The sequence below is a fragment of the Theropithecus gelada genome, chromosome 1 (assembly GCF_003255815.1).
Source record: "Theropithecus gelada isolate Dixy chromosome 1, Tgel_1.0, whole genome shotgun sequence".
NCBI lineage: Eukaryota > Metazoa > Chordata > Mammalia > Primates > Cercopithecidae > Theropithecus > Theropithecus gelada.
The window spans coordinates 1,916,398-1,927,022 of NC_037668.1; the positions used below are offsets into that span (position 1 = coordinate 1,916,398).

Here is a 10,625-nt window from a genome sequence, read left to right on the forward strand (position 1 = left end):
TGGTTCGTCTCTCACTCTAGTAAGCATCTCTGCATCATTTGGAGCAGGCAGCGAGGTGCAGCAGTGCCTGTCTCAGTGAGGGCTTGGCTGCCTGGCTCTGTGCTTGCAGAGGGCTGTCTGCCTGCTGTCTGTTCCCAGGCCTTGTGGCTAAGGAAAGACCCACCCTGACTTTGATGACCAGATCATGCTGACTGCCCCCAACCCTTGCAGCTGTCTGTAGCCATAGCCCTACTATCAACCTCCTATATTTTCTTGTTTCATTGAAGATGCCTAGTGCTAGGTCTGTACTGCCCTGAGGGTGTTCTCTGTGCCCAGGTCTGTGCCATCCAGAAAGGGTGTCCCCTGGGTGGGGCCCTCCCTGGCCCTGTTTGGTTCAGCAATAGGGCAACTGATACGGATCTAGCCCAGAACTGGATACCCTTCAGTGGTCAGATGGTAAGAGCATCTGACACTTGTGGGGTCAAAGCCGTGGACACCCCTGTGCCTACTGAGGCAGTCCTGGCAGTGTGTGAGGGGCTCCTGGTCGAGAGGGGAGATGGGGTGCTCAGAATCTCAGAGTTGGTGGGAGTGGCTCTGGAGCGGCCCACTCTGGCTTTTGCTTGACTTCTCTGTAAGTGTGGGTGTATGTGTGTGGTGCTGGCCCCTAGAGAAAGGACCAGTAGGCAGCTGAGTCTTCTAGGCCTGGCCTCTGAGAACGTAGAGGTTACTGCCTGTGTGTCACCTTCAGTGAGCCTGTGGCAGCCCTGGAGAGTGGCCTGGCAGGCTGGGGGGATGGCGTTGGCTGTTGGAATCTGTCCTGCTCACCCCAGGACTGCTGTGGAGCCCCAGACCCCTGTGCTAGGAGAGGGGGTTGAGATTTGGGCCTTTGACTCAACTCCTCCTAACCCAATATGAACCAGCCATGGAGGTCTGTGGTCGGCCTCCCCTAGATGGAGTTAGAAGTGGTCTGGGGCCATATGTAGGGAGGAGGTGTGTAGAATCAGGGTTCTTGGGCAAGAAAAGGTCTTACACTCTGGGGGTGAGGCAGGTTCCCCTCTTTTCTTCCTCTTTCTACTTTGTCCTTTTCCAAGAAAGAGATAGAGTCACCCCATCTCCACCCCTGCCAAGTTCACTTCACTGCCCTTTACTGGCCTATTGCCTTCACCCTGCACTGGGCCCAGAGAACCTCCCACTGTCCTCAGTGGGCAGGGCTACAAGTAGGATGTATTTTGAAGGTCCCAGGAGTTCATAATTGCAGGCCTCGCCTCAACACAGAGCCTGGTGTTTTGCAGAACACTTGCAGAGCCATTATCTCTGTGAGCCTTATGGCAGTTGTGGCTAGGCAGGGAAGGGAGCACTTACCGCCCCACTTGTAGATGAGGAGCCAAAGCCTTCCGTGGTGGGTAGAGACATGCCTGGAAGCAGGAACAGAATCAGACCCATGTCCTCCAAATTCTAGCTCCCTTTCTCCCAAACTTATTCTGGACAGTTTGTCCCGTCCCTGATGATAGGCTTGGATCAGGGATTGCAAGTCTAGGGGCCTGTGAACCAGCCCCCTGAGCAGCTGGGCAGCGGGGAAGCCTCAGTGACTGGCCCCTACCTAGACTGGGCCAGTTCCTCAGCTGCCAGTTAGCTTCTTCCCCAGCAAAGGCCCTGTCTCTCCTAAGGGACCTCATAGTCAGGGCCCAGAGGACAGTGGTGAGCACCAAGGCCACTGCCAGGGGAGGCTGACCTGGGGCTGTGGGTGTGGAGATGAGGAGAGCTGTTCCCTTCCTTTTTCTCCCCTCTTACTCTTTGGCCAGCCAGGCCCTGTCCACTGACTGTCCCCTAGGGCAGTGGATTTTAAGGAGGCTTGGCTCCTCCCTGCCGGCCTGCCCTGCCCAAATCAGCCTACCCTGCTACTCCCCCTTAGGAGCCTCACATCTGGCTGGGTCCTCCCTGGCACTGTAGAGGCCCTCTTCAGTTCTGGAGCTCATCTTATCTCCCAACTCTGATGCTCCTTTCCTTGGTTTCTGGGCTCCCTTGAACTCCCCTAGCTCTGTGCTCACGGCCATCTCAGGGTCTCCCCTGCTTGCAGCTGCACTTGGTACAGCCTGTGCCAGCCCCTGAGGGACTGGCTGCAGCTTCACTGGCAAACAGGCGGGCAAGGGGCACAGGGCTGCTGGCTGGAGCTGCCTGCACTCTGCAGGTAGGGTTCAGGCAGGGCCCAGGGTGTGCAGGGGACGGGGTCTTGGATCTGGGGAAGGCCCCTCCCTCTTCCCTTCGTCCAGCTTTGGGACCAGTCCTGGAGTATTGGGAAATGGGTGCAGAGACTTTAAGGCCGGCTACCCAGGCAGATCCTGTAATCCTTCCCTAAGCCAGGGTGGAGGGTGCTGGATGGGAGCACTCCTTACAGCCGGCTGAGAGAGGCAGTTTGGGTGTGGACAGCTTCCCACTGAGGAGCTGGGGCTGCTGAGCCCAGGGAGGGTCCTTCGGGGTAGGCTGGAAGCCTTGGCAGCCCCATAGATTGGCAGCTTTACGGCCCTCTGGTGCCATCCTCCGGGTGGCACAGATGAAAAGTCTAGTCTTGATGGAGAAAGACCCCTGGCTTCTGACACTCCATTCCCCAGGGCCCTCCGTGGTGCCCCCAGCCCAGATCCTGGAGCCTGAGTGACATAGACTGTTTGTGGCAGCTCCTTTTAGAGGGGCAGGCCAGGCCACATTTTGGCAGCCGTGGGGCCCTGGGGGAGAGGGCAGGCCTCCAGGGAGGAGGTAGGGTTCCCCTGCCAACCAGGCCTTCCACTTCCTCTCCTCTTCCCTTGAGGGCTGGTCCCCAGGTCAGAGCTGAGCAGCAGCTGTGGCTTTTCTTGTGCTGCACAGGTCCAGGATGTCAGGCGCAGGGTCCTGCCCCTTTGACTGGAGAATCTGCTAGTCCAGGGGCGGGTCTGATCCTGGGTTGCCTGCCCTGGGAGCTGCAAGCTGGGGGTCCCTGGTGTGGCCGCCTGGTCCTTACCAAGCGCCTGGTGTGTGTCTCTGCGGGTGTCTGTGCGTACGTGCATGTGTGCGCACATGTACACGTGCACCTGCCTCTGGGAGGTAGTCATGTGGAGATACTCATGGCCTGAGGGAGCAGGCTCTAGTCTGGGATTCGGTTCTCATTTGTGGAGGTAATGAATCTACTTGTTCTAGGGGCAGACTCAGAATCCCCACCCCGAGCCTGAAATGGTGAGGGGTCCTTATGTTAGAGGTGAGGGTGAGCCCTTTGGGAGCCACACACAGGCCTACTCCTCAGCTACTGAGGAGAGACTGCCCTCTTTCCCCACCCTGGGCTCTCTCGGGAGCTGGCCTAGTCAGGGCAGGGGCCCAGGGCTATCAGGGGCTGCCCCTCCACCCTTTGACCCTGGCATCACTGTCTCTGCAGAGGCTCGGGGTGGTCTGGGGGCCCCTCCGCTGCAGTCTGCCCGATCCCTGCCGGGCCCCGCCCCCTGCCTCAAGCACTTCCCGCTCGACCTGCGCACGTCTATGGATGGCAAATGCAAGGAGATCGCCGAGGTATCACCTGGCACCACCCGCACCCTCACCCTGTGTCTCCATGCCCTGCCTCTGCTCCCCACACCCCTCACCTCAGCTGTCCCCTCACCTCACGCTTGGCTGTCTCCTGATCCTCAGCCTCTCCCAGGTACCCCTGGTCCTGCTGCCCTCACCCCACCCTTAGACTGTGTAGGAGAGTGCCCGAGGGCGGAGGGCCAGCCATGCTGACCTTCCTTCCCTCCCCCCAGGAGCTGTTCACCCGCTCGCTGGCCGAGAGTGAGCTCCGTAGTGCCCCGTATGAGTTCCCCGAGGAGAGCCCCATTGAACAGCTGGAGGAGCGGCGGCAGCGGCTGGAGCGGCAGATCAGCCAGGATGTCAAGTGAGCCCAGCAGGCAGCTGCTTAGTCTCCCTCCATACCTGTCCAGACCCTTTCAGAGCCCCTTCTCTGCCTCTTTCCCTCGCGCCCTCCCTTGGGGGGCTGCACAGGGAGCCTAGAGTGGGCTTTGGAGTCGGGCTGCTGGGTTCTGTTCTGTCTTCTAGCCGCTGGTGTGGCTGGGCCATGTTGCTTAACTTACGGGTCTGCTTTCTCATCTCTAAAGTGGGTGAGAACAGCACAGGGTTCTGCAGCTCTGCCTTTGAGGATCACATGTGACAACATGTGCACAGCACCTAGTGTGGTGCTGGGACCTGGGAGCAAGGGCCGTCCCTCGTGATCTGCCTGACCTCTCACCCCTCTTGCCTCTAGGCTGGAGCCGGACATCCTGCTTCGGGCCAAGCAAGATTTCCTGAAGACAGACAGTGACTCGGACCTACAGTGAGGAGGGCAGAGGGGCACAGGGGATGCGGAGCTGGAGTCTGCCCTTCTGCCGGCTCCAAACCCCTCCCTTGAATGCACCCCCTGCAGGCTCTACAAGGAACAGGGTGAGGGGCAGGGTGACCGGAGCCTGCGGGAGCGTGATGTGCTGGAACGGGAGTTTCAGCGGGTCACCATCTCCGGGGAGGAGAAGTGTGGGGTGAGTATAGGGTACACGTGGGGCAGGGCCTTGAATCTCCATCACCTATGTCTTAGTGGGTTCCCCCAACCTGGAGACCTGGGGGTGGGGGCTGGAGAGGGTGTTTCTCTTTCCAGCAGCTGGAGGGGCAGAGGGGCTGGCTGGGAGCCACTTGATGTGCTGGACCAGGGTGATCTGAGTATTCCTGGGGGCCAGGGCCTGTGGGAGGTGGGGATAGTTTGGGGTCTGAGATAAAGCCTCAGGGAGGAGGTCTCTGAGTCCGAGACTGAGGATGGTGATTGCATGTCCTCATCTTCAGGTGCCATTCACAGACCTGCTGGATGCAGCCAAGAGTGTGGTGCGGGCGCTCTTCATCCGGGAGAAGTACATGGCCCTGTCCCTGCAGAGCTTCTGCCCCACCACCCGCCGCTACCTGCAGCAGCTGGCTGAAAAGCCTCTGGAGACCCGGACCTATGAGCAGGGCCCCGACACCCCTGTGTCTGCTGGTGGGACCCCCCATCTCTGCCCCACCCCATGTGCCCTAACCTCCTGGGCTTCCTCAGCCTAGTGCCTGGGCACCTCTGCCCTGCCTGCCTCTCCCTACACCCAGCCTCATTCCAACCCCGTGGTGTGCAGGGGTGGAGGTTGGGCAGGAGCTGTCTGACCTACTGGGTCTTCAACATCTCTTGCCCTCTGTGGGGACTTTGGGTTGGGCAGTGGGTGGCTTGGAAGAGCCCTGCTCTGACTTTACCCTCCTCACCCCTGCAGATGCCCCGGTGCACCCCCCTGCACTGGAGCAGCACCCGTACGAGCACTGTGAGCCAAGCACCATGCCTGGGGACCTGGGCTTGGGTCTGCGCATGGTGCGGGGTGTGGTGCACGTCTACACCCGAAGGGAACCTGACGAGCAGTAAGAGGGGTGTGGTGCATGTTGGGGGGATGCAGCGTGGGAGGTTGCATTGGCTTGGGAGAGGCCACAGGGCTCAGCTTGCTCTCCTCACCCAAGCTCCCCTCCATGCCAGTTGCTCAGAGGTGGAGCTGCCATACCCTGACCTGCAGGAATTTGTGGCTGACGTCAATGTGCTGATGGCCCTGATTATCAATGGCCCCATGTGAGTCCCCTGCCATCCCAGACACTTAGCTTGCCTCCTAGCCCAGATTCTCCAGCCCCAGTTCTGCCCCAGACTCCCATCACCTGGTGTCTTGCCTTTCCTAGTTGCTGAGCCCTCGATTTGCCTGCAGTCTACTGGCCTCTTGGCAGCCTCCATCCTTACCCTCCCACCTGCTCCCTCTGATCTGCTACCTGAGCCCTCCCCAGGTGCCTCCCTTCAGGGCCTAAGTCCCTGCCTTGTTCTCCTCATGCCCAGAAAGTCATTCTGCTACCGCCGGCTGCAGTATCTGAGCTCCAAGTTCCAGATGCACGTGCTACTCAATGAGATGAAGGAACTGGCCGCCCAGAAGAAAGTGCCACACCGAGATTTCTACAACATCCGCAAGGTGGGCCCTGACCCCGTGACCCTCTCCATGTCCTCATCCCACACCTCTGCCCAGCCTCCCCTTCAAGGGCCAGGCCCCCCACAGAGCATCCAGTACAGAGGGTCCTTTCCCATCGCACTGCCCTGGGCCCCAGACCTTCCTGGCCTCTGGTGGATCAGCAGTGCCCTGTTCCACTCCAGGTGGACACCCACATCCATGCCTCGTCCTGCATGAACCAGAAGCATCTGCTGCGCTTCATCAAGCGGGCGATGAAGCGGCACCTGGAGGAGATCGTGCACGTGGAGCAGGGCCGTGAACAGACGCTGCGGGAGGTCTTTGAGAGCATGAATCTCACGGCCTACGACCTGAGTGTGGACACGCTGGATGTGCATGCGGTCTGTGCCAGTGGTGTGGGCTGTGGGACTGAGTCACTCAGGGGACCAGGAGTCAGGGGTGACCTGAGCCTTCCCACGTCCCCCAGGACAGGAACACTTTCCATCGCTTTGACAAGTTTAATGCCAAATACAACCCTATTGGGGAGTCCGTCCTCCGAGAGATCTTCATCAAGACGGACAACAGGGTATCTGGGAAGTACTTTGCTCACATCATTAAGGTAAGGAGGCCGCCTTCCCTGGCAAGCCTCGAGCCTGAGGATCTGGGGGCTTTTGGGGGGTGAGACTCAAGGAAGGTGGGCAGATGACCCCCTGAAGAGCTCTGACTCAGCTCACCTCATGTCTAGGAGGTGATGTCAGACCTGGAGGAGAGCAAATACCAGAATGCAGAGCTGCGGCTCTCCATTTACGGGCGCTCGAGGGATGAGTGGGACAAGCTGGCGCGCTGGGCCGTCATGCACCGTGTGCACTCCCCCAACGTGCGCTGGCTGGTGCAGGTGCCCCGCCTCTTGTGAGTGTCCCTTGGAGTGGGAGGGGAACCTGTGGGGTCATGTTCAAGGGGTCAGGGCCTGCCTCCTGCCCTCCTAAGATGGCTGAGCCTTCCTTGTCCCTGCCAACCCCTCTGAGTGCAAAGAAGGGCTTCCTGGTCCCACCCATGGTCTGTCCAGCCTGGCCCACCTGGGTATCCTTGCTTTCCCAGTGTGGTTCAGATACGCCCCTATGCTCTTGGGCCGAGCTCTGACCCTTACTGGCCTGCTGGGTTTCCTCCCATTGGCCCTGACTTGCACATACCTGCATGTTATGTCTCGCCTGCAGTGATGTGTACCGTACCAAGGGCCAGCTGGCCAACTTCCAGGAGATGCTGGAGAACATCTTCCTGCCACTGTTCGAGGCCACTGTGCACCCTGCCAGCCACCCGGAGCTGCATCTGTTCTTGGAGCATGTGAGCAGGCAGCACAGGGCTGGGTATGGGGAGCACAGCCAGCTTCACATCCAGCTGCAGCTCTGGGTCTGACCTCAGGGTTCTGTATTAGGTGGATGGTTTTGACAGTGTGGATGACGAGTCCAAGCCTGAGAACCATGTCTTCAACCTGGAGAGCCCCCTGCCTGAGGCGTGGGTGGAGGAGGACAACCCACCCTATGCCTACTACCTGTACTACACCTTTGCCAACATGGCCATGTTGAACCACCTGCGCAGGTGCCTGCACCACCCTGTGTCTGTTTGCTGTGCCGTCTCTTGCCCAACAAACTTCACTCTTGGCACCTTGGGCTGGGGCCACCAGACCTCTGACCCACCTGTTGCCTGGACTAGATGGGTTCTTTCTCTGCCCTTGGAGCTACATCTCTCACCCCTCACAGCCAGTAACCTACCCCTGTCCCCCTTATCCCAGGCCTGCATAGTTATCGGCTGGAGGACATATGCAGGCTGGGTTGGGAGGTCAGGGGCTCCAGTGAGCCCAGGTGATCCCAGGCTCGGGAGCTGACACTGTCTTCATGTCCCCCAGGCAGAGGGGCTTCCACACGTTTGTGCTGAGGCCACACTGTGGGGAGGCTGGACCCATCCACCACCTGGTGTCAGCCTTCATGCTGGCTGAGAACATTTCCCATGGGCTGCTTCTGCGCAAGGTCAGGATCTGCACGCCCAGCTTTCCCTCCCAATTGTTCACCTTCCTCTGAACCATTCAAGCCCCTTCAGTAACCAATCCTCCTCCCACCCAGCCCTCAGATTGGATTCTGCCTTCCCAATGTAACTACCCTTCCCCGCCCTAGCCTCCAGCCTGGGGCCCCAACTTGGATTTTGACTAATTCACCCTTTGCACATCAGGCCCAGCCTGGATTCTCCTCCCCCTTCCCTCTTCTGTGGCCTGGACCCCCAGTACCTCTGTGCCCTGCCCAGCCTCGAGGCCACCTGACAGGCCCTCCCTCCCTGTTGCCTGCCCAGGCCCCCGTCCTGCAGTACCTGTACTACCTGGCCCAGATTGGCATCGCCATGTCCCCGCTCAGCAACAACAGCCTCTTCCTCAGCTACCACCGGAATCCGCTACCGGAGTACCTGTCCCGCGGCCTCATGGTCTCCCTGTCCACTGATGATCCCCTGCAGTTCCACTTCACCAAGGTCAGAGCCCAGCAGGCAGCCAGGCAGGCGGGCGGGTCCCAGGACGCTGGGGTCTTTCGGGTTGGGGGGGGGGTCTCTCGGGTTGGTGCTGCCCCCTGGTGGTAGAGCATAGCAGGCCAATTGGCAAGTCCTATGGAGTTGGGGGGTTGGGCGGATGGGGGGCGGGGGTGGGTAGAGCGTGTGGGGAGGCGGGGGAAGAAAGGCAGGGGCAGCTAGCCAGGACGCACTTGTCTGAGGGAACCTGGTCCGTGCAGGAGCCGCTGATGGAGGAATACAGCATCGCCACCCAGGTGTGGAAGCTCAGCTCCTGCGATATGTGTGAGCTGGCCCGCAACAGCGTGCTCATGAGTGGCTTCTCGCACAAGGTACTACAGCGCCTGCCTGGACCTTGGCATGGCATCGCTCCTCCCCTCCTTTGCATTTGGGGTCCTGACCTGTCCCTGGGATGGCTTGGGGTGGGGCACAGCCCCTCAGCACTGGCTGCAGCCCTGCCCATTACCCCTGCTCCCTGCAGGTAAAGAGCCACTGGCTGGGACCCAACTATACCAAGGAAGGCCCTGAGGGGAATGACATCCGCCGGACCAATGTGCCAGACATCCGCGTGGGCTACCGCTACGAGACCCTGTGCCAGGAGCTGGCGCTCATCACGCAGGCAGTCCAGAGTGAGATGCTGGAGACCATTCCGGAGGAGGCGGGTATCACCATGAGCCCAGGGCCTCAGTGAGCCTGGTCCATGAAGTGCCCACCACATCGCAGCACTTTTACCACGTTTTGTCCTCAGACCCCTCCCATGCTGTGTGGTCTCTGCATGTCTCAGTTCTTGTCTGTCTCTGTCTTGCATGTCTCCGACCATGTGACTGTCCCTGAGCCGCCCAGTGAAAGCAAAGCCTGGGAATCTGCTCGTTGTTGTTCGGGCTCAGGTAGCACCTGACGGCCCAGGTATTGAGGGTCCCCCCTGCTGGTGGCCCTGTCCTGGGGTCCTCAGAAGCCTGACTGTCCCACGGGCTTCTCCAGTGTCCAAAGGGGCTTGGGATGGTTGTGGGGGGCTGGGCCCTCTAGCCTTTCAGGTCCTTCCTGGACAAATCTAAGCCTTGGCCAGGGCTGGAGTTTAGGCCCCTGTCTTGTTCATGTAACCGAGGGGCAGGCGGGGGACCTGTACACCTCTGCTGTGGGCATGGGGCTGCTGAGGGTCTGTGGAACTCCAGCAGCTCCGCACTGGCTAGAGCTGGGCTGAGAGCTCAGTCACAGCCCTGGGCTTCCTGGCCTAAGTGGGTAGACGCAGGTGGCAGAGGTGCTGGACCACATCTCCGCCAAGTCACTGCCCAGCAGCCTTCTCCGTCCTGTCCCCAGCCCACGTGCTCCTTGGGTGTCAGCTTCCTGTGCCTCTGTGGGAGAGGGCAGCTGCCTTGTGTTATGTCTGGGGCCACGGTCACTGCAAGGTCCTGGATCTGCCACTCAACCCTGGGAGTGGTGTTCCCAGTGTGGCTCCCAGAGCTTTGACCAGATCCTGATCCCAGCTGGCCCCTGTGTTATGTTCTGGACCGAGGCCTTTGCTGTGAACTGCAGTGTTTCATACGACCCATCTTTCCTAGTGCATGAGAAATAAAGATTATTTAATTAATGAAGCAGGTGGGGTTTCTGTTGGGAGAGGAAGCACCATGGTGGGAGGTGGCTGTGGATGGAGGCACTGCACATTCTGAGGGGAGGGACTAGTCTTGGGTGATGTGTATGTTGTGCTTGTGGAAACTGACAAAGGAAGCTGTGGGAGAGAGGAGATACCCATCCGACCCTCATCTAGCCTGTCCCCCATGAGGGGGACAGTTAGCCCCAGGTCTGCAGCACATCCCTGTCACACCAGCTCGGGGGCTGGTGTCTGTTCCTACCTTGTACTTCTTCCCCTCTTCCAGCCTCTGAGGGGATGGCCTGGTAGGTGGGGACTGTGCACCTACAGGCAAACCGGAGGCCAGGGTCTTCTGGGGGGTCTTATTTAGATGGCCCTCTCGAGGCCATACTCTCAGAGATTCTGATTCAATAGGCAGAAGGTGTGGCACAGACATCTGCAAACTCTCGGGCAGATTGTATTGCAAGAGGTTGGCACAAGCCTGCGCATTCTGATTCCAGCGCCTCCCCCCACAACCTCAGCCTCTGTCCCATGTTTAA

General features: G+C 59.7%; 1 protein-coding gene across 4 annotated transcripts in view; it reads left to right on the top strand.

The window, feature by feature from the left end:
• The window catches only part of AMPD2 (adenosine monophosphate deaminase 2), a 12,345-nt gene extending 2,256 nt beyond the window's left edge, over positions 1-10,089 (top strand). For 2 of the 4 annotated variants that reach the window (XM_025387170.1, XM_025387152.1), the window contains exons 2-18: positions 3,380-3,510; positions 3,738-3,868; positions 4,235-4,303; positions 4,394-4,502; positions 4,801-4,987; positions 5,250-5,391; positions 5,504-5,593; positions 5,849-5,978; positions 6,158-6,352; positions 6,439-6,570; positions 6,697-6,860; positions 7,166-7,292; positions 7,384-7,547; positions 7,855-7,975; positions 8,292-8,465; positions 8,720-8,830; positions 8,980-10,089. In XM_025387170.1, the coding sequence (XP_025242955.1) occupies positions 3,380-3,510; positions 3,738-3,868; positions 4,235-4,303; positions 4,394-4,502; positions 4,801-4,987; positions 5,250-5,391; positions 5,504-5,593; positions 5,849-5,978; positions 6,158-6,352; positions 6,439-6,570; positions 6,697-6,860; positions 7,166-7,292; positions 7,384-7,547; positions 7,855-7,975; positions 8,292-8,465; positions 8,720-8,830; positions 8,980-9,189 (2,387 nt within the window). In that variant the 3' untranslated portion in view covers positions 9,190-10,089. Of the gene's footprint in view, positions 1-1,897; positions 2,168-3,379; positions 3,511-3,737; positions 3,869-4,234; positions 4,304-4,393; positions 4,503-4,800; positions 4,988-5,249; positions 5,392-5,503; positions 5,594-5,848; positions 5,979-6,157; positions 6,353-6,438; positions 6,571-6,696; positions 6,861-7,165; positions 7,293-7,383; positions 7,548-7,854; positions 7,976-8,291; positions 8,466-8,719; positions 8,831-8,979 lie in introns of those variants that run through there. The other 2 variants (XM_025387177.1, XM_025387162.1) reach the window with 2 other exon arrangements.
• The last annotated feature ends 536 nt before the right edge of the window (positions 10,090-10,625 follow it).